At 33.3% G+C, this 22,826-nt stretch overlaps 1 protein-coding gene across 12 annotated transcripts in view; it reads left to right on the plus strand.

Moving 5' to 3' along the window:
* CNTLN (centlein) overlaps nt 1-22,826 on the plus strand; it is a 427,436-nt gene that overhangs the window by 102,013 nt on the left and 302,597 nt on the right. For all 12 annotated transcript variants that reach the window (XR_012484846.1, XM_074282960.1, XM_074282961.1 and 9 more), the window contains 2 exons: nt 18,850-18,984; nt 19,590-19,769. Coding sequence is in view for 11 of the 12 variants with exons in the window: in XM_074282960.1 (XP_074139061.1) it covers nt 18,850-18,984; nt 19,590-19,769 (315 nt within the window). In the remaining variant the exon portion in view is untranslated. The remainder of the gene's footprint in view (nt 1-18,849; nt 18,985-19,589; nt 19,770-22,826) is intronic.

Genomic DNA, 22,826 nt, shown 5'->3' on the forward strand with positions numbered 1-22,826 from the left:
TAGGATAGTTTACCTCTCAGACTTGTGGAGGAGGAAGGAATTTGTGTCCAAAGAAGAACTAGAGATCATTATTGATCACAAAATAGAAAATTTTGATTACATCAAATTAAAAAAGCTTTTGTACAAACAAAACTAATGCAAACAAGATTAGAAGGGAAGTAATAAACTGGCAAAACATTTTTATAGTTAAAGGTTCTGATAAAGGCCTCATTTCCAAAATATATAGAGAACTGACTCTAATTTATAAGAAATCAAACCATTCTCCAATTGAATTTTCAGATGATGAAATTGAAACTATTTCCACTCATATGAAAGAGTGTTCCAAATCACTATTGATCAGAGAAATGCAAATTAAGACAACTCTGAGGTACCACTACACACCTGTCAGATTGGCTAAGATGACAGGAAAAAATAATGATGAATGTTGGAGGGGATGCGGGAAAACTGGGACACTAATATATTGTTGGTGGAGTTGTGAAAGAATCTAACCATTCTAGAGAGCAATCTGGAATTATGCCCAAAAAGTTATCAAAACTGTGCATACCTTTTGATCCAGCAGTGCTACTACTGGACTTATATCCCAAAGAGATACTAAAGAAGGGAAAGGGACCTGTATATGCCAAAATGTTTGTGGCAGCCCTTTTTGTAGTGGCTAGAAACTGGAAAATGAACGGATGCCCATCAATTGGAGAATGGTTGGGTAAATTATGGTATATGAATGTTATGGAATATTATTGTTCTGTAAGAAATGACCAGCAGGAGGAATACAGAGAGGCTTGGAGAGACTTAAATCAACTGTTGTTGAGTGAAATGAGCAGAACCAGAAGATCACTATACACTTCAATAACAATACTGTATGAGGATGTATTCTGATGGAAGTGGATATCTTCGAAAAAGAAAAGATCTAATTCAGTTCTAATTGATCAATGATGGACAGAATCAGCTACACTCAAGAGAAGTAACACTGGGAAATGAGTGTAAACTGTTTGCATTTTTGTCTTTCTTCCCAGGTTATTTTTACCTTCTGAATCCAATTCTTCCTGTGCAACAAGAAATTCAATTCTGCACACATATATTGTATCTAGAATATACTATAATATATTATCATGTATGGGACTGCCTGCCATCTAGGGAAGGGGGGGTGCAGGGAAGGAGGAGAAAATTCAGAAAAAAAGTGAGTGCAAGGGATAATGTTGTAAAAAAATTACCCATGCATATGTAGTGTAAAAAAATTATAATTATAAAATTAATAAAAAAATAAATAATATTACAGTCTTTTTGCTGACCTCTAAACTTTCATCTCCAACTGCCTTTCAGACATTTTCAACTGGTTATCTGGTAGAAATTTTAAACTCAACATATCCAAAATAGAAATCGTATTTCTCTTTCTTTCTTGAGGGTCCTAAGGGCAACACCATCCAGTCCCTCAGGCTTTGCAGTTTTGAAGTCCTCATTGTCTCTGCCCCCCATATACAATCTGTTGCAAAGGTGTGTTGATTTCCCTTTTGTAACATTTCTCAACTAGGCTCTGTCTTCTGACACTGCCACCATTCTGGTGCAAGTCTTTTTGGTGCTTATCATGCTTGGGCTACTGCAGGATCATGTTGGGTCTGTTGCCTTAAGTATCTCCTCCAATCAATCTGTCTTCCACCCCCTAAGATGATTTTTCCTAAAATTACAGATCTGATTATATCATCTCCCTAATCAAGAAACCTTCAGAGCAAATACAAAATGTTCTTTTGGACATTAAAAGACCTTTATATCCTAGCTTCCTCCTATCTTTCTGGTCTTTTTACATCTTACTCCCTACCATGTGCTCTTTTGTGTTGTTAACAGTGGGCTTCTGGCTGTTTAATTTCTAGGCTCTGGGATTTTTCTATGGCTGTTGGGAATCCTGGAATTCTCTCTCTTTTGTTTCAACAATTTACTGTGCTGGCTTCCTTTAGGCCCCAATATCCCATTTCCTATACAGGAAGCCTTTTTCATCCACTCTTAATTCTACTACCTTCCTTTTTAAGCACCTGTGTTCAGGCACTGTGCCAGATACCAGAAAACCAAAGACAAAATGAAACATTCCTTGTCCTCACTGAAGTTACATTCTATTAGTAGATATGAGTATATAAAAAATAATTTTGGAGGTGGTGGCATCAACATTGGGATCAGGAAAGGATAAAGAAAAGTTTTAGATAAAATCCCTAGTGACTTTTCATAGTTTAAGAGACACGGATAGGAAGTACATTCAAAATAAGAGGGGCAGCCTATTTAAAGGCATAGAAATTGGATTGTGAAACATTTTGTGTGTGGAACAGGAAGATCAGTTTAGTTGGACTGATTGTTTAAAGAGAAAAATAACATAAGGTGAGAGCTTGGAGGTTGCAAAAGACTTTAAAAAGTAGATTTTGTTTTTAGTCCATGTGATAGAAGGGAGGTACTAGAGTTTGTTGAGCAGGGAAGTAATACAATCAGATCTTCGTCTTTAGGAATGATTGCTACTTACTGAAGATATATGAAAGATTGGAGTCAGAGATATTTCAGATAGGTAGAACCATTAGAAGACTATTTTAAGAGTCCAAGAAAGAAGTGATGATGGCCTAGTTTTGGATGGTGCCTATGTGAGTAGAGAGAAAAAATGGGGATGAGACATATTAGGGAGATAGAATGATAAAGATTTGGAAACTGATTATATATGCAGGGTAAAGACTCCGTGAAAGTGTAGGAGAATAAGGAAAATAGGACAACATTAAGGTTGCAAACTGAAATGGATAAAAAAAATGTTGAATGCAATTTTCTATGTCAATTTATGAAAATTTATTACTATTAAGTTTTTCTCTTTGAACTCTTTGGTTTGCCAATTTTGTTAATCCATTTTAAAAAACAATAGTAACAATGTGAAATGTCTCTTTAAAAGACTACTTTGCTATTTTGAAAGTACTAAAATATGAGCTTGGTATTATTAGTTGTTGTTTAGTTTGCTTTACTTCCATATTTACATTTTGTCTTAAATATGCTTATAATCTGTTTGAAAAAAATCTACATTCTGATATGAAACTGGAATTAAGAATTGTTCATTTCTTCAGTGTTTTTCTTATTGTGATTGCCTTCAACATTATGATTTGAGATATCAAAATTTTTACTCAGAATCATAAAACTTCAGTATTCCAGTTCATCTGCCGTTCATTTGGTTTCCATATTTCTTAAGATGGGGAAAAATTGTGTTTGCAATTTGTTTACATGACAAGATTTAAATTGATTTACAATTCAGGTAAATATTGTCATAAAGTATGTTATAATTTTTGCAGTATTTTATTTTATGCATTATAGTTGGTAATGTTTGGGACTGGTGGGGTGCAAGACCCCCTTTCCCAATTAACTATCATCAGGTACAAAGAAAAAGCATTTATTTAATCCCTGCAGAGAGAGGCTCAGATACACCTGGGAGCCATCCTAATTCCGCTATGTGCTTCTGGAACCTGGTCAGCTTCTGGCTTGTCCAGAGTTTAAAAGTAAAAGACCCGAGCTTTTTCATTGGATAGATTAAAAGGATGTAATCATCCTTGACCAATGGTTATCAGTGTTGGCTACCTCCCATAGATCATATCACTTTCTACAACTTCACTAACTTTCTGTATTCCAGGGTTCAAAGTTCATCTCTCCAGAGATCATATGACCTCCCTACTCAGAGTCCCTGCTCTGGGAACAGGGATCATGTGACTCAATACTGAGAAATAGTCAATTAGTCCCATTCAGTTATATTTAGATTACAACAATTGATTAAAATAATACTGACTTTTAAAAAGTTCTTTGCTATTTAAGATCACACACTAAACTTAAAAAAAAAATTAATCTCTAAAATAGTGATGGTTCCTACATATATCATTTTTGACATTTGAACATGTATCATTTGCTCATTTTTAAGATCCTGAATTTTCACAAGAAATATATTTTTAGCTCACAAAAGTTTCAAAAAATAAAATTAGAATCATTAGTACTTTCTAACAGAGATAGTTAATTTAGAGCTTAAAGGTACCCTAAGATTAGGGTCATATGAGTTCAACCTCTTATTTTTTATTAATGAGAAAATTGAGAGATTAAACAAATTACTTAGAGTTATACAATAAGTAGAAAAGGAAAAACTTAAACCCAAATCTTTTGATTCCTACAGAATTCTTTTGACAACCATTTTACTTTGTATTGTGATAGCTAATTAAAAGTAGAAAAAATTATATCTGAAGATTTTTAAAGTACCATGAATGTATAACCTCAATTTTACATTGAATATTTTTGGGCTCAAGATAGATATTTTTTCTCCAGGTATGATCTTAGTTTGTCCCAGAAGTGTTTTTATGATAGGAATAGCTTTGTTTTTGAGGAATTAATTTCCTTATTAAAACATAGTTTTTCTTCCTGTAATATGTACTTAAAATTCTTTATATATGTGAGGTATGACTATAAAAAGTAAAAAGATTAAATTTTTAATATGCATACTGGAATTTAATAATTATCGTCTTCATTACATGTTATCACCGTAGGTTCTAGCAATACTATTTCTCAAGAAAAAATCGACAGTGAAATCCCAGAGTAATATAAAGAAATAGTATGTAATAGTATGTAAAAGATATGTAATTAGTTTATGCATATAGATGTTTGGGAAGCATCTAAGTCAAAATTTGTGCTGCATTTCTCCAATCAGATCCCAAAAGAAATTAAGACTTTGAAGGGTTAAGTGAAGTTTAGCAAATGCATATTCATTAAGTGATTGATAAAAGATTGTTTCTTTGGTCTGATTTAAATAATTATGCTAAATGCCTTGGTAAAAAATTGAGTAAATAGTTTTTTCCTATGGGTATTAAAACCAAAAGCCTCAGGCTAAGGAAAGATCTGCCTATTGTTTGTCCTTCTTTCTTGAACTGAACAGTGGCCTTACCTGTCTTGCAAATGAATTGGTTTTAAAAGTAGGGCTATGCAAAATCACTAGCCTCTCTCTCCTTTGGAGCCTTCTGGTTTGGGTAGTGAGATATAGATTAGGATGACTGGAGATGGCCCTTATTTTAGTCCTGGCCTTATATTAAGAAGTTGAAGTAAATTGTGTCCCCTTTAACTTTTTGGAGAGGCCCCTATATACCCCTTTTCGGGGGAGTCTCAAACTCTCCCAGTTTGGAGAGGGAGACACACCCATTCATGATAAGTAATCTCATTCAATTAGAGATCTTGGCCAGGAGCATAATCACCACCCCTCTGTTGAATTGCTCCCAGCTTGGGGCCTAGGCAAACCCCATGAAGCCTCAGAAGGCTAATAAAAGACAATATTGAACCTTAAATCTTTGCCAAATTCCTAATCAGGAATTTGCCTGCTAAAAAATTGTAATACCGGAGAAACTGATGCTAGATATAGATTAGAGAGTTTTTAATATTTTTGAAAGGGAGAGTTTTACTTGTACCAAATGGATCCATGGTTTGGTCCCAGGGCTGAATGAGGCTATCGTTTCCAAGAATCCAGCAAGGAATGTCGGATATAAAAATTCTTTTATAGGGTAACAAGAATGAGTTGTAACAACAGGAGTTGGGGAGAGGCACCTGATATTCTAATGATGTTTAAGATATAAGACCTTTATCCTATCAAACATTCTAATGATTAAGAGGGAAAGGTTATAGCCTGAGGAAGAATAACTGAGGTAAGACAATTAGGGAAATTGGGTCAGGACAATAAAAGGGAACTGTGGCACAACATTCCACACTCTCTTCTGAATATTATAATCATTGAATTACCTTTTTCTAGGTACCTGGAAGGTCTTAGCACCATAATTTTGACCAACCCTATGTGAAGCAAATAAACCAAAATAAAGCTAGAAAAATGCAAGGACAAGTTTCTTTCTGATAACCCCAGCGATAATCAGCAATACACAAAGGCTTCATATTGCAATCATGTCAGATCTTCTGCAGCTGGGGAGCATCTCAGCTAGAAAATTCAGTTTGAGATGGACAGTTCACTGAGAGTTAGGTGGTCTGTAGTCATTTGTGCATTAAACTCAGCCTCTGCTTATAGAGCAGCAGGGCTCAAGACTGCTGCCCATTCAGAGGGGCAACCCACTCCAGGGAAGAAGAGTGAGGCTTGGAGTAGTTCCATCTGTCCCCACCCAGAGGAACAGAAATGGCTGTAGAAAGGATCCAGATTTCTGATCAGAATATGCAAAGTTAGATCAAGGCAGGCAAACCCCAAAATTTTAGAGGCCTGTTACTAAACTGCAAGGTTCTTTGAGAATGCTAAAATAATAATTAAGGAACTGGGTTAACAGGAGTAAAGAAACAGATCAGAGACACTTCCAGTCCCAAGACAGGTGTCCGATTTCTAGTTGTTTCTAAAAAATAATCCCAAAAAACTGAGTCTGCTGGGGCAATTCCAGCAGAATAAGGGATTTCAAAGTTAAAGCATAACCAGCAAATCATAGTCCAGTAAATTTAAGCAAGGAGTATAAAAGAAAAGGACTGCTAGAAGGCTTTCAATTCAATCTGAACTAGTGAGATAGGGAATGGGGCAGAAGTGCCTAAGGCAAAGTGAATAGGAACTAGAGGTTCCCATTCTTTCAGATATTTTGAGAAAAATACACCAGTTTACCCAAATTCCTATCTCTTCCTGCCTTTCTTTTTTTTTTTTTTCTCACGGAACGGAATTATCAAATAACCATCCCACATATGCATCCCAAGAGTGAATCAAGATTCTTATGCATAACAGACTAGCAGGGTTTCCTAAAAATTGCTCAAACATAACAGCAATAGTTACATAATTTTAACAATTTCCATCCCAAATCTTAAACACAAAAATACAGTTTAAATTTTAACATTAATTCATCAACTACTTTCCCACTCCTCCATATCAGTCCAATTACATCAAGAGCAGAGGCGATGGTCTCAGTCTAAGCTGCTTCAGGCTGAGAAATGGGCAGAGGCTCTCAGTCCATGCATGGGTTGGGTGTGGCATGCTAACAGCCCAAAGTTTCAGATGGGCTGATCCATGTCCCAGAAGCCATCTCCCAGAAGTGGTTCAATAATCTATAATTTGATAAAAATCTAGAACAAAACTAACAAATAAAAGTTACACAATGTGGCAAGGCAGCAGCTTTGTCCTCTCATTGTTTAGAAGCCTTTTTTAAAAACTTGAATATCCAGAAACAGCAAAGTATTGATGAGATCTAGATTCAGGGAACCAAAATGATGAGATTTATCAATAGGGGTGGTGCCTGTGTCTCAGGATCTTTTACAGAGGCCAGGATTAAAGGAGACTCTGTCCTTCAATGAGTTTTAGAGTTTTGGGGCTTCCTTGTTAGTATGACATAATTGAATTGCATTAATACTTTTTTTATTGACTATTGCTTTGATTATAGAAATCAGTCACAGGAGGAAAAAATGCAGGGACATGTTTCTCTAACTTTTTTTTTTAATAGTTTTTATTTACCAGATATATGCATGGGTAATTTTATAGCATTGACAATTGCCAAAACTTTTGTTTTAATTGTTCTCCTCCTTTCCCCCCCACCCCCAGATGGCAGGTTGACCAATACATGTTAAATATGTTAAAATTTTATGTTTCTCTTGAGTTCTGTGTTTGAAAACCAAATTTTCTGTTTAGTTCTGTTTTTTTTTTTTTAATAGAAATGATTGAAGTCTCTTATTTCATTAAAGATCCATCTTCCCTGAAAGATGATGCTCAGTCTTGCTGGGTGGTTAATTCTTTGTTGGACTTCCAGGTCCTTTGCCTTTGGAATATAGTATTCCAGGTCCTCTGATCCTTTATTTTAGAAGCTACCAGATCCTGGGTAAATCTGACTGTTTTTCCTGAAAACTTGAATTGTTTTTGTCTGGCAGCTTGCAGTATTTTTTCTTTGAGATTATACTTCTGGAGTTTTGCAATAATGTTCCGTGGGGTTTTCCTTGTGGAATCATATATGTGTGTGTGTGTGTGTGTGTGTGTGTGTGTGTGTGTGTGTGTGTGTGCGTGTGTGTGTGCGTGTGTGTGTGTGTGTATATATATATGTAAAATCAGGCTGTTATCTTTGAGGATCTCTTGATGAATGCTGTCCAGGCTCTTTTTTTTTTTTTTTTTTTTTTTTTTTTTTTTTTTGGTCATGGCCTTCAGGTAGACCAGTAGTTTTTAAATTGTGTCTCTTGGATTGTATTGTCCATGTCAGTTGTTTTTCCAATGAGGTATTTTATGTTTTCTTTCATTTTTTCATTCTTTTTAGTTGAACTTAATCTTGATGTCTCATAGAATCATTAGCTTCCATTTGCCCCATTCTAGTTTTTAATGTGTGATTTTCTTCAGTTAGCTTTTGTATCTTTTTCCATTTGATTAAATGAACTTTTCAAAGTGTTTTTTCAGTAGATTTTTATTTATTTAATTGCATTTAGCTTATTGTGTTTTTTAAGAAATTGATTTTTTCAGTGAATTTTTTTTTTTTTTTTTTGCTTTTGGCCAATTGCATTTTTCTGTCATTTCCCATCCCCTTCCTTTTCCAAATTGTTGACTTTCTCTTGCATGTCTCTTATTTCTTTTCTCATTTTTTTCTTCTACCTCTCTAATTTGTCTTTTAAAATCTTTTGTGAGCACTTCCAAGAACCCTCTTTGGACTTAAGACCAATTCATATCACTCTTTGAGATTTTCCATGTGGGCATTTTGTTCTCTTCCCAGTTGGTGTTTTGTTTTTTCTCTGTTACCATAGTAGCTTTCTGTGGTTAAGGTTCTTTTCTGTTTTTTGCTCATTTTCTTAACTTATTTCTCTTTTCTCCCCGTCTTTTGTGCCTTTTATGGTAGAGCTCTTCTCTTATGGTAAAGGGGGCATTGTCCTAAGTTTCCTGCTCAGCTCTGAGCCTTAGTTTTGAGCACAGGAGTTCCATGGGTTTGGTTTCTTGCTCATAGCAGTGGGTAGTCCTGCCTGCTTTCTCCAGCAATTAGCCTGGTTTCCTTAGGTTTAAATTTGCCTTGTACCCTGGGACTGAAAGCTGCTCCACTGGTCTGCTCTGCTCCTGAATCCAGACCCAAAGGTCCCAGTTACTGATGTGCTGAGATTAAGATCCTTTTACTGACTTTCACTGACAACATCTGAGCTGAGCTGAACGCCATTTTCACCCCAGGGAGACTTGTAAAGGACACAAACTGAATAGGTGCACTGGAATCAGACATCTGAGCACTTAAGGCTAATTAGCTATTGGACAATACTCTATTAGCATGTGCTTGGAAAATGGCCCTTCTCACTATTCTGTGCTGGCTTGATCTTTTATTATATACAGATAATTGTAGGAGGGATTAGGGGGTGGAATAAAACAACCCAGAGTCACTTTGGAGGAGAAGGAGGAGAAGGGAGGTTGGTGGCGAGCCCTCGTAGAGTTTCTTCTATATCCTTTACTTCTCCTCATAAACACCAAGGACTTTTGCTGATCCCATCGCTGGCTGATCCTGAGACCAACAGGGAGTTAACTTGGACTTCACAGAGACTGACCTTTCTTAAAATCCTTCCAGACTGGAGAATGGTTCCATTCCCTCAGATTGTTCAGAGGCTTCATTTGGTTTTCGAGGAAAAATAGGATAGCTGGAGCAGCTTCCTACCTTCTCTCTTCTGTAATTGTCAGGTGTGTATCCCTCGCTACTGAGCAGCTCTGGGATCTTTCTTGTTGGTTAATTAACTAATTTTGCTAATAAATGATCATGTTTAGAAACTTTGTGCCTCAGTTTTATTTCATTGAATATTTTTATAACAAAAATGTCTGAGTGTGGGGGCATATGAGGGTCAGCCTACTGTCTTTTAAGTATCTCATTCTTTTGGAAATTGCTGATTGTTATATTAGACATAAATTTGCCTTTTAAAAACTCATGTCCTTTGTTTCTAATTCTGCAAATTTTTCAAATGAAACCATTTTCTCTTCCATGTAACAGCCTTTTCCTTACTTGAAGAAAAACCACACTTAAATCATTTTCTTTTCCTGCCACATAGTTTTACTTCATAAAACTGATATTTATATGGCTCAGATTTGGAATATTTTGTTCTTTTGATTACCTTTTTTGAAGTATTCTCTAGATTATTTGTGTTTTTTAAAACTTAAGTTTAACATTACATATATTTGATCAGGATTCTGAGTATGGTAAAATTGGTATGTCCAATGTCCTGTATACCATGACACCCTAAAATTAAAAAATTTTGCATTTATATCATTATTGATGATATAAAAATATCATCTTCATTTCTCATATCTCTGCCACCCAAAATTATTTTAATAAAGATTACAAAAGGAAAATAAAAGCAATAAAGCAAAGTTAGTCAACTAATCATTTCAAATCTGATTGCTGCTTCTGTCAGATTCCCCATTTCTTGCCTTTTTATATAAGCTTTATCTTTTTGTAATACATATTATAGAACTGCTTGACATAATGCTTCTCCACCCCAAGAGGACTTGGGGATTGTTGGGATCTTTCAATGAGAAGGCAGTGTTCAGTAAATTCCCTAGAGTTCTTAAAGGGACACATAGTGATATAAAGACAAGAGATTCTGAAAGAAAGAAAGAAGTAAGATCAGAAGCAAAAGCAGTGACCAAGTCAGCTAGCATCCCTGATTCTCTTCTATATTGATTTTATTGTGTGAAACTTTTTTAATTTTATGTAACCAAAATTATCTGTTTTGTCTTCTGTGATCTTTGCTATCTCTTTTTTCATTGTGAACTCTTCTTTATCAGGTAAATTGTTTTGTTATTCTAATTTGTTTATGATATCACATCTTTTTAGTTTTGCTGAGGCAAAGGTTAAATGACTTGCTCAGGGTCACCCCACTAGGAATTGTTAAGTATTTGAGACCAGATTTGAACTTAGGTCCTCCTGATTTCAGGGCTGTTCCTCTGTCTGCTGTACCACCTGGCTACCTCCTCACCTTTAATAACTTCAGTCATATGTTAGTTTGCAATTTATTATGATATGAAGTGTTGGTCCATATCTAGTTTCTGTTAGACTGCTTCCTAGTTTTCCCAGTAGTTTTTGGAAAATTATGAATTCTTACCTCACGGGTTTTTGTTTCTTTTTTTAAACCTAGAAACAAAACTTGGGAGATTGTTGCTTTCTAGTATAGTTTGAAATCTGATTCTACTAAAGTCTCCTTTCATTCCATTTATGTCACATTAATTCTTGTGGTATTCTTTTTTGCATATTTTAAAAAAAATTTATTTTTCCCTATTACATGTTAGACAACTTTTTTTTTGGTTATACTTATCTATTCATTTTTAATGTATTTTCTTATGAATCCTGTTAGGAAAGAAAAATTAAAACAAAAGGGAAAAGCCATGAGGAAACAAAAAAACAGGAGGAAAAAAAAAGAAGGAAAATTGTGAACATAGCATATGTTGATTTTTACATTCAATTTCCATAGTTCTCTCTCTGGATTCAGATGGTATTTTTAATCCAAATTTTATTGGGATTTCTTTGGATCTCTGAACCACTGAGAAGAACCAAGTCTATCATAGTTCATCATCATCTGGCTACTGTATATACAATGTTTTCTTGGTTCTGCTTGTTTCACTCAATATAAGCTCATGTAAATCTTTCCAGATTTTTGTAAAATCAGCCTGTCCATTTTTTATAGAGTAATACTCCATTACTTTCAAATACCATAACTTATTCCGCCATTCCTCAATTGATGGGCCTCTACTTATTTTCAATTTTTTTGCCAGCTCAAAAAAGCTGCTATAAACATTTTTGCATATATGGATTATTTTCCTTCTCTTATGATTTTTTTGGAGATACAGACCTAGTAGAGGCACTGCTAGATCAAAGGGTATGAACAATTCCAAATTGCTGTCCAGAATGGTTGGATCATTTCACAACTCCACCAGCAAGGCATTAGTATCCCAACATTCCTCCTCCAATATTTATTTCTTGTGGTATTATTAATCTTTTGTTCCTCCTGATGAATTTTTAAAAATTATTTCTGCCTCCATGATATATTTTTTCATAGTTTGATTAATATCACAATGAATGGATGAATTAATTTAAATTACTTGTAATCTTAATTATATTGATTTGACCTAATGAGCAGTTAATATTTTGCCAAAATTTTAAAATCTGTCTTTAACTGTATGAAGAATGTTTTGAAATAGTGTTTATATAGTTACTGATAAGTCAGTAAATGTTTATTGCATTTATTCCTACTTCCACTGTACTAAGCTCTGGGGAAATAAAGAACAGTAAGAGATATCCCTGCTTTCAAGGATCTCAAAATGTAATGGGGAAGACAATATACAACATATGTAAACAAGTTATGCAAGATATTACATATGCAAGATACATTAGGAGTAGAGGAAAGGCACTGGAATTAAAAGAAATTTGATGTTCTGAAGTAGGTAGGAAGAAGAGTGTGGATAATGAAGAGAATGAGATCTTTTTTGGAAAGGGTGCAAAAGTGAAACTTAAAAAAATGAATAAGAGTAGTTGAAAGAGAGGAGAGAGTGGGAATCTGACTAATTGAGAGGAAAAAAAAGTGTGGGGAGGAAATGTTAGGGTCAAAGAAAGGTCAGGGCAGTGCAAACATGATGTAAACGTTGAGATACCTGAATGTGATTGGCTATGAGTAAATAGGGACCACCTTCATGGGCGGGAACTCCTACCATTCCAGTGGGAACCCTGAACACTCTGAATTCATATCAAGAGGTGTCTCCGACTTTGATTGGCTGTGCCTGTGACCTCAATATAAGCTCAATGGGGGATGAGTTCGGCCCTTTTTTTACCTGGAGCTCTGCTAAAATAAGGAACTAAGAGAGTGCAGGAGGTTTTAGAGTGGGATGTAACCCATGTGAATAAAGTTCCTAAGCTTGCAAGTACTCTCCAGTGCTCGGTTGTGTTCTAACTGCATCCCTAGAAGATAGCAGTCTCTGAGGGTCTCTCAGAAATGGGTTAGCTTGATATAAATACTTAACAGAGATTTCTCTGAAGCCCTGGGAATTAGGAGAGACCGGCAATAGCAAATGCAAAGATAGCTTGATGCAAGAAAGAATTATATAATTGGATAAACCAGGACAGGGGGGAAACTAATACAGTCCAAAGGGAAAGGGGTAACAAATAAGAGAGAATGAGGGGAAGAGAGCTGCTGGGAACAGACCCATCTTTTTTATAAAAAAAATGTGTTAAAGGCACTATTGGAACAGAATGCTGAATTTGCCACAAAAGAAGGGGGGGGAGGAGGAGTAGTTTGAAGAGAAATTGGGAAAGGCTTCCCAATAGAAAGCACTTGAAAGGAGGTATAAAATGCTAATAAATGTTGTAAAATACTAATGGTGTGAAAACTTTTTTTTTTCCCCCCTGAGGCTGGGGTTAAGTGACTTGCTGGGGTCACACAGCTAGGAAGTGTTAAGTGTCTGAGGCCAAATTTGAACTCAGGTCCTCCTGAATTCAAGACTGGTGCTCTATCCACTGCGCCACCTAGCTGCCCCAATGGTGTGAAAACTTAACAAAAATTCCTAGTGTTCAGAGATGGAGTATATTGTATGAGGAAATCAAGTAGACCAGTATCATTTTATTTCAAGATTATATGTTTATAAGGCATAAGAATACTAGAAAGGGATTGTCAGTGTATGGGAGGGTGTGGGTTTGTTGAACAGATTATGAAGGGCTTTGAATGGCAAATGGGAATTAGGTGTCTGGAAGTAATGGGAAGCTCTTAGAATTTATTGAATAAGGGAGTGACATGGTCAGCCCTGCACTTTGAGAAGACCATTTTGATAGCTAATTGAAAGATAGATAATAGAGAGGAGACTTGTGGTAGGGAAACAGCTTAGCTAGCAGACTATTGCATAGTTCAGCTGTGAGGTTATAAGGACCTGAACCAAAATAGTGGTAATATCAGGAAGCAAAAGGCTCATATATGAAAGAATCCACAGGGTTTGATCACAGAAGATGAGACAAATTGAAGAGTTGAGGATGATGCTTCGGTTGTGAACCTGGGTGACCAAAAAGATGGTAGTGCTCTTTTTAGTAGCAGAAGTTTTGAAGAAATGATGAAAACATAATGAATTCTATTTTGTGTATGTTTACTGGAATTTTTCTCTTTTCTACTGCATTTTGTAGGTAATATATAGACATGTAATCTATTTTATATCCTACAAATTTGCTAAAGTTGATAATTGCATCAGTAGTTGTTTTAGTTGACTCGATTTCTTTAAGTACAATATCATATCTGCAAAAAATAATTTTGTTTTTTCTTTGCTTATGCTTATTGTCTCAATTTCATTTTCTTGTCTTTTTGCTATAGTTAGCATTTCTAGAACTGTTTTGAATACTGATGGGAGTAATGGATATCTTTGATTTATCCCAGATCTTGCTGGAAAGGCCTATAATTTAGCTCCATTATAGAAAGTGCTGATTTTTAATTTGAGATGGATATTTTTTATGATATTAAAAAGGGATTAATTCATTACTATACTTTCTGTTTCCATTTAATAATCTCCAGAGAATTTCTGAAATTATGTTCAGTGTAATGTTCGGGCTAGCTTTCTGGAGGACCTTGGGATCAGCCCTACTACTTGGACTTAGTGGAGAAGTAATGAAGGCAGGACAGCCACCACAGGCTGGTCAAAGATGGAATGTCTCATTTCCAGTCTTTCTCAGCCCTTAAATAAGTTGGTATGATTACATCATTACAGCACACTGAATATGGGTGAACTAAAGAACTATTACATCACCATACCAAGTACTAAGTGTGTGTGTGTGTGTGTGTGTGTGTGTGTGTGTGTGTGTGTGTACGTGTGTACTAGAGTACTATCATCTCATCAATTCCACTGAGTTAACACCTTTCAAGTATACTTCTCCAGAGTTCCAGCCCTCTACAATTCATATTCTTCATTTCTTTTTTCTTTGTTTTTTGGTCTAGGAGTGGTAAATTGAGAATCCCCCTCTTATGTCTTTCTCCTTATAACTCATTTAACTTTTCTTTTAAGAATTTATATGCAGTGCCATTTGGCACCTATATGTTTTGTAATGATAGGAATTAATTTTTTTATGGTACCTTTCAGCAAGTTGTTGAAAACCTGTTTATAGCTTTTGATTAGGTATGTTTTCGATCTTGCTTTGTCTTGAAATTATGAATGATCTGTGTGATAGAGAGTCCTGCTCCCTTTCAGACTGCATTTGAAACTTTATGTTAGCTTCTTTCATAACATTTGAGGAAGGATATTATAAGATGGATACCTTCCAAATGAGTAATATGAATGGTAAAGGCCTCAGTTTCTTTCTGGGTAAAGATCAGTTAGAATAACTATATTGTTTTGCCTGGAGAAAATAGTTGGAGACATAATTTTTTTTAATTTTAAAAAGTATTTTCAAATATTTAAAGGACTTTTATGTTTAATAGAAGTGATTTTTTTTTTTTTTGCCTTCAGAGGATAGGACTAAGAAGAAGAAATAGAATTTACAATGAAACAAAGTTACACTTAATGTAAAGCAACATTTCCTAACAATTAGAACTATTGAAAAATATTATGGACTGCTTTGGAAGGTCCTCTTTTTTGATAGTCTTGATAGAAAGGCTGGACAACCACTTGTTAGGCATATTGTTGAATTAAGCCTTTTCCAAATATGGATTGTACCAGATCATCACTGAGGTACCTTTCTAATTCTGAAATCTTTTGAAATAGCAAAATATACATCATTAAATATTTCTCAGGCAATAAAAGTCAAGGAGCTTTTCATGTAGTAAGATTAAGGTTTAATTGATGGATGTCCCAATTATTGAATTGTCATCTCCCAAGTATTAAATGTTATATGGAATAGTCTGGAGTATGTGGGACACATTCTCTAGAGTAAATTTTTAAATTAGAATCACAGAGAAGACAACCTGGATTGTTTGCAAACTACATCATCATAGGGAATATTTACATAAGTGATGCTTATGGAAACTTTCAAGAATATTATTCATCAAATTATATAATGCAAGTGCATTCTTTTGAACAAATAGTAAAACAAACAGTCAAACAAAGGAAAAGTATACCACTTTTATGTTTGTACATAATTAATTTTGATTAATATTAAATTAAATAGGAAATTGCCAGTTATCGTAGTTATTTTTTTTTTTAAGCACTATAATGGATATTGTTTTCCATGGTAAGGTTCTTTAGATGCTCTTGTTTTTATATGACATTGTGCTTCTGAAGTTATTGTCTAGATCAAGAAGGTATTTTCAAGAAAATCTTGTCCAAACTCCCATCTAAAGAGAAGAAATTGAAGTCTAAAGAGATGAATGATTGGCTGAGAGTGACACAAATAGTAAGGAACAGATTTGGGATATAAATCATGGTCCTCTCTCATCAGCATGTGATCTCAGTTCTTCAGTCCTTTTTTTTTTTTTTTTTTTTTTTTTTTTTTTTTAAACTATACCCTCCATGAAATTAAAAAGCCTTTTTAATTGAGATCAACATTCATTCAAAAGATACTGGCCTGGTAGTTGATCCTACTCATTATTCATACAGAATTCATTTGTATATATTTTGTAGCCCCAGTGTACTATAATTTCTAAAGAGAATGTTTTCCTTTTTTTTTTTAATGCATAGAAGATAATTGTGTCTTTCATATACTAAAATATTATTTAATTCTTGATATTGTTTTATATTTTTCTTTATTTATATTATTTATCCCCTATTTATCAGCATGTTGTTTGTCTAAATAAAAGGCCTTTGATGGTTGCCTATTTTTTTTCTCCCTTTTTTTGGGGATAGTTTATATAGGAAAAAGATTATTTGTTCTCTATAGTTAGTAAAATTTGTTAATAAATCTGGATGGAGTCATATTTTTGCATGGAGGAAAAGGTTATTTTTGGCTTGTTGAACATTAAAATTTTTGTTCAGTTTTTAAATTCTATTTTCTGTTTGATCAGTATGGGCATTTTATATTTTTGTAGGTATTTGTATTTAAATTTTTAATAATATAATTGAATATAGTTATCCTTATAATTTTTAATATTTCCTCTGCATACTTTTTTATCTTGGTAATTTATTTTTCTTCTTTTGACAAATTAGAATAACAATCATTTGTATATTCTGTTAGTAATTTAAACACGATCTCTTATAAGTTCACAGACCTTTTAATTTGTTTTGGCTTTATGGTTTTTGGTTGTTTTTTTTTTGGTCCAAAATGTTTTGGTTCAAAATGTTTTTTCTGTTTTTACATTGGTATTTTTAGTTTGTATGTATTCTTGTTTTTAAAATTTCACAAACCATTTCTTTTTTCTTTTTTGTTAAGCTAATGTTTAGATGTATTAATTTCTTTTCCTAAGCTGATTGAATTGCATCCCATAAATTTTGGTCTAGGTTCTTACAATTATTATTTTAAAATATATAATTACATTGTTTTTATTATTATTTTTTTTTGCTTATACCTATACTTTAGAAATTTCCCTTATTTTATTTTCATTGTAGGTTGTGTGAATTAAATTTTTAATAATCATGCCATTGAGTAAGACAACATATGTTTTCTATATCCTAGCAAATAAGAGGTTTTGACAATTGTGCTGTCTGATACTGAAAAGTATTGATGTTGCCTAAGATTCCTTGTTAATCACCACCATAGTTTATCAAATCAGTTTTTCTAATTTTCTATTCAGATTCATAATTGCTTTTTTTGTTTGTTTGATTTGTCATGTTCTGGAAAAGGTATTTTAAAGTTACCTATGATTATTCTCTTTGTATATAATCTCTTGACTTTTAGTTAGTTTTTTCTTCAAAAAAAGAGTTAAAGCAATCAGATGCTCTACATTTGGTGGATGATATTTAATACTAATTATGTTTCTGTTAAATATATTATACTCTTCATTTTGTCTTTTAATAGATTGTTTTTATTGTTTCTTTATTTGAAACCATGATTACAACTATTACTTTTGTGGTCTCGCCTGATTCAGAGTCAGTTGTGCCTAACTTTTTACTTTAATAGTGTGGTTGTTTTCTATTTTAAGTGTGTTTCTTCTTGGCTGAAAATAGATGAATTTTGTTTTATAATCCATTGTAAATTCTCGCCATTTAATGATTGAATTCAGCCTATTATATTCAAGGTTATCATTAATTATCAGGTTTTTTTTTTCTTTCCTCAGATCTTGCCATATATCCAACTTTAATTTTATTTGGCATTAATAAGAGGGGAACGAGAAGATGATCTAAGCATTTATTAAGTGCTTCCTATGTTCCAAGCACTTTACAAATATTATCTCAGTGAGACAAGTTGAATGACTTGCTCAAGGTTATACAATAGCTAGTCTCTTAAGACTGGATTTGAACTCAGCTTTTTTTGACTTCAAATGTAGACTTCTATCCACTGAGTTATTTGGCCTACCCCTCTATTTTAATATATTAGTAACACATACAATAATTGGTCTGTTTAGCTTTTTATACCTATTCTTTTCCACGAAAACATACAATCCCTTCTCATGTTATTAAATACAAAGTGTAGTTTCTGAATGCTATTTATATTGTGTGAAAGGAAGTCAGATTTCAGGGGTTAGTTGAGACATAGTGTGATTAAGTAGATTACTAAACTTTGAATCATATAGTACATTATTTAATACTGGTTTTGGTACTAATAGTATGAGTTTGAATTCTGAAACTCAGTTCCTTAAGTTTAAAAATGAACACGATGATGATACTTGTATAGATTTATGGGTAGGACAATAATTTGCTCAAAAGTACTATATGAATGAGACATTTTCATAATCTACAAAAAGTGATTTAAAAAAACTTTATTATTTTAGCTATTAACAATAGAAAGATGAGCAAACTATAGCAATAATCTTGGCTTTACAAGTTTTTTTACTTTTTTTTTTTTTTTTTTTTTTTTTAAACAGAGAGAATCAGGATTACAACAGGAAATAAATACCCTCATAGAAAAGAAAATTGCTGTGGAGGAAGAAAATGTTTTCTTAAAGAAAGAATTGAGTGACTTGCAGAAGAAATTTAAAGATCAAAGTCAAGAGCTTAAGGTATATTGACTTGTACATAGTTTTATAGAACTATATCTTTGAAGTCCTTCTTTAAGCATTGTCAGCCTTTGTGGCACAGAAAGTGACAAGCTTAGAGGAAAAATTGCCTAAGGCCTTCCTGTATCATAGAGTTTCTTATACACAAAACTCTAGGAAAGCTGCTTTAAAGCTGAGAATCTAAGCTTTATAACTTTCAAATAAATAGTTAATGATAGAAATGGAGCAAAGAAAGTAGGAGTGTGAAGATGTGGCTTCTTGTAATTAGATTCTGATGGGACTAGCATTATTAATTGATAAAGCTCAGGTCTGGGAGGATATGTCTGTGTGGGTCTCAAAAATAGCTGGGGACAGCATCAAAGGCAGATTGATCAATTAATGTGCTCTTTGCAAATGTGTGCTCATCAAAGCTGTCATCCAGTTAAAAAATATGACCCTTCCACCTGCATGAAAAGAGGCCAATAAAAGTACACAGGTGACCTTGGCCATCAAATATAGAAAGCTGCTGTGAGGGTAAAACTGCACAGTTTATATTTGCTGATTAATTCTAACTTTTGTTGTTATTGTTGCTTTGTTTTGTTTATTGGTCCTCATGGTACTGTCTGCAGAACACTAAGGAGAGGGTACAGAAGAAGGAAGAGAAAAACATACTAATTATCAAAGAGCTGGAGGAGGAAAACAAGGAATTAAGTATACGCTGCAATGAACTACTAAATGATCTGGAGAACCTGAGGAAGCAGGAAACACGATGGCAAAAAGAAAAACATGACATTGATTGCAAAATGAAGGTATGAGGTGGCAATGGACATTGGGTTCTTGTTTGAGATCTTACTTCTTATAGGTAGTTTCATTACGTGTTATTTTCTTTCAATAAGAAGTTATATATTCAAATCTACCAGCGGGGACTGACATTCATTTATATTCCTTCACTTAAGACCCACAGCTTTTTAAAAATTGATGTTGCAAAGCAGGAAACTGACTTCAAATAAGTCATCCTAAAATGTAATCATTAAAAAATAAAAGCTGTTACATTTTCAAATAAAATATGATTTGAAAAACATATTTAGAACTTTGTGTTTTGACTTTTTCATTTATAGTTTAAATTCATAAATATTACTAGATTGCATTAGACTAGATAGTTTTAAGATTATATATTTCTTAAATCCATTAAAGTTCCTCAAAAAACCAAGGAGAACAAAAAAATGAAATGCAAGGAATAAAACAAAAATTTTTAATTCTGCTCATTATAATTCCTTTTTATCTTAAATGGTCTCCATTCTTAGTGAGATATTTTGTAAAAAATTAAAAGCTAGTTACATCAATCAAGTCTTTATCATGTACTTATTTTCTTTTTCACATTATTAAAATTATATTTGTTTTTACATATTTAATCATATGCTTTATTTTAACTTTTTCATTTTCAAGTTCATCTAAAATTTGTGTTTTAACATAAATTTAGTCAAAGGAGTATTAATAAAATTAATGTAAATTTGGGTAACTATTTATGTATGTTCATATGAAAATGTTTATATTTATTCAAATTTACTTGTGTATATTAAAAAAATCTTTCAGTGTTTATAGAGAAGGAACATACACATACATTTGTATTCAGTTACATATATATATGTATACTTCAACTTATATAGACACACATACTCATAATAGGCTAAGTTCTTGAGAGAACTGAATCATTTTCTCAGATCAAGTTGAATACTTAAGAAGGCATAATAATTCATAATAATTTTGAAGCTATGACTAAGATTTGGAGAGAATATTACAAGGTGGAAAATTATCATTCATGCTTATGTTTTTTCCCCCTATCATTTAGTAATTGAGCCAATTCATTAAATGCTTTTTGAGCAGAAAAGTGACAAAAATTTTTTTATTTTTATCTACTGATTTCATTCACATAAGGACTTTTTGATATAGATTTTTATTGTTTTAGATCTACATCTTTTTTGCAATTTGTCATCTTAGAAAATTGGGGCATTGAGAGGTTGAGTGACTTACTCAGGGTCTCATAGACAATAAATGATAGAAAAAGGACTTGAACCAATTTCTTCACTCTTTAAGGCCAGTTCTCTATGTAACATGTTATGCTGTTGTCATTACATGATGCCCATTAGATGATAAATGCATTAGAAACTGCTATATGAAGTTTAAGTGAAATGGTGGTTATCAAGGAGAGGAGGAGGAAGTGGCATTTGAGTTTTAAAGAATGGATAGAAATTTAATAGGTGACTGAAAAGAAAGAAGGCTTTTGATTCATAAGAAATAGGATGAACAGAGGTATGAAGGCAATTGATTACAATGTATATTTTTAAATTTTTATTCAGGGTGTGGAAAAAAGGATAGGGTTTAGAAGGCAGAGAGTAATTTAGTTTGACTGAAGCATAGTGTGGAATAATAAGGAAGAGTGGAAAAGTAGGCTGCTGTCAGATTATAAAGTACCTTGAATATCAAGTAACCAAATTTCAATTTTGCTTAGTAGACATTAGAGAGCCAGTACAGTTTTTTGATCAGAACTGTGATAGGACTAGATCTTTATTTTTTTTTTTTAAATTTCTTTTAGTGGAATATGGCAGATGAATTTTACTAAATAAAAGTTAGGCAATCTTAAAGGAGGCTCTTGTAATATTCTATGTGGGTAATAATGAGGATCAGTAATAGTTTAGAAACAGTGGGAATGGAGAAGAGATGCATATGGAAAGTGATGCTGCTATTGCTACTAGTAATCATCATCATCATCATAGCCACCTCAAAGTTTGTCTCATGTTTCTAAGAGTAAGGATTAGATAACAGCCAAGTAAAAGAATGTCGTACAACGAAATTCTGTGAATCTTGATATCACTATAATAACTATAGAGCCTTATAGTAAATCTTTATTCATTGAAGAATGGGAGTCTGGGAGATTGAGCAAACAATATTCTATTCAGTATAAAAACAAAACTGGAAACAGATGTTACCAGTAATAGGCAAAGGTTTCATATGTCTTTGCTTTTTATCAGTGATACTTAGCACTAAATCACACAGCAACTTATGTCTGGCTATAGAAGGATAATTGAAAAAAATAGCACCTTAAAGCCCAGATTAAGGGAAATAAGAGATAAATAAGATAGAGGAACTACTGAAATTTGAAGAGGGAAAAGTTGGAAATCCTGGGGTCATTGAAAATCTCCATTTAAAGCAAGCTCTAGAAATTATAACTACATAAATGAGAAAACCAGTATTGAAATTTTAAATGCTTTTGAAAAGTAGGTAGGCCTATTTAGACTAGATTTCTCCAGAGATTTTCTTTTCATTTTGATGACATGAATTTGTCTATCATTTCATGAAAGCTAGCATCTGCTATAATTATCATGAACGAATGCACTCTTCTATAATATTTGACAGAAAATGAAAAAAAAAAAAGACATACATGTAGTCAACTATGCAGTATCCATTGCCTTGCTAAGAGCCATGGGAGGAATGATGAAGCTATAAAATAACATCCTTGAGCACAGGCATCAACTATGACCACAGCTCTGCAGAAAGGTATTGGAAGATTGTTTCAATACCTGGTTGGTACACACAATAGAAAATTTGAGTTCCACATTACCCTATATTAAATGCAACAAAATAAAATATAGAAGGAAATCAGAAAAAAAAAAAGCTTGCTAACAATTTTAGATTAATGAACAATTGAAAACAAAATAAAAAATTAATTATAACTAGTATTTATGGCATTTGAAGTTAAGTCTTCCTTACTTTGTTCACTGCACTACCTACCTGCCCTAGGTTAAGGTTTGTACAAAGCAAAATCAAAGAAGAAAATAATTAAATGTTAATCAAAAACTTATAGGCTT

Source organism: Sminthopsis crassicaudata, chromosome 1 (genome assembly GCF_048593235.1).
Source record: "Sminthopsis crassicaudata isolate SCR6 chromosome 1, ASM4859323v1, whole genome shotgun sequence".
Lineage (NCBI taxonomy): Eukaryota > Metazoa > Chordata > Mammalia > Dasyuromorphia > Dasyuridae > Sminthopsis > Sminthopsis crassicaudata.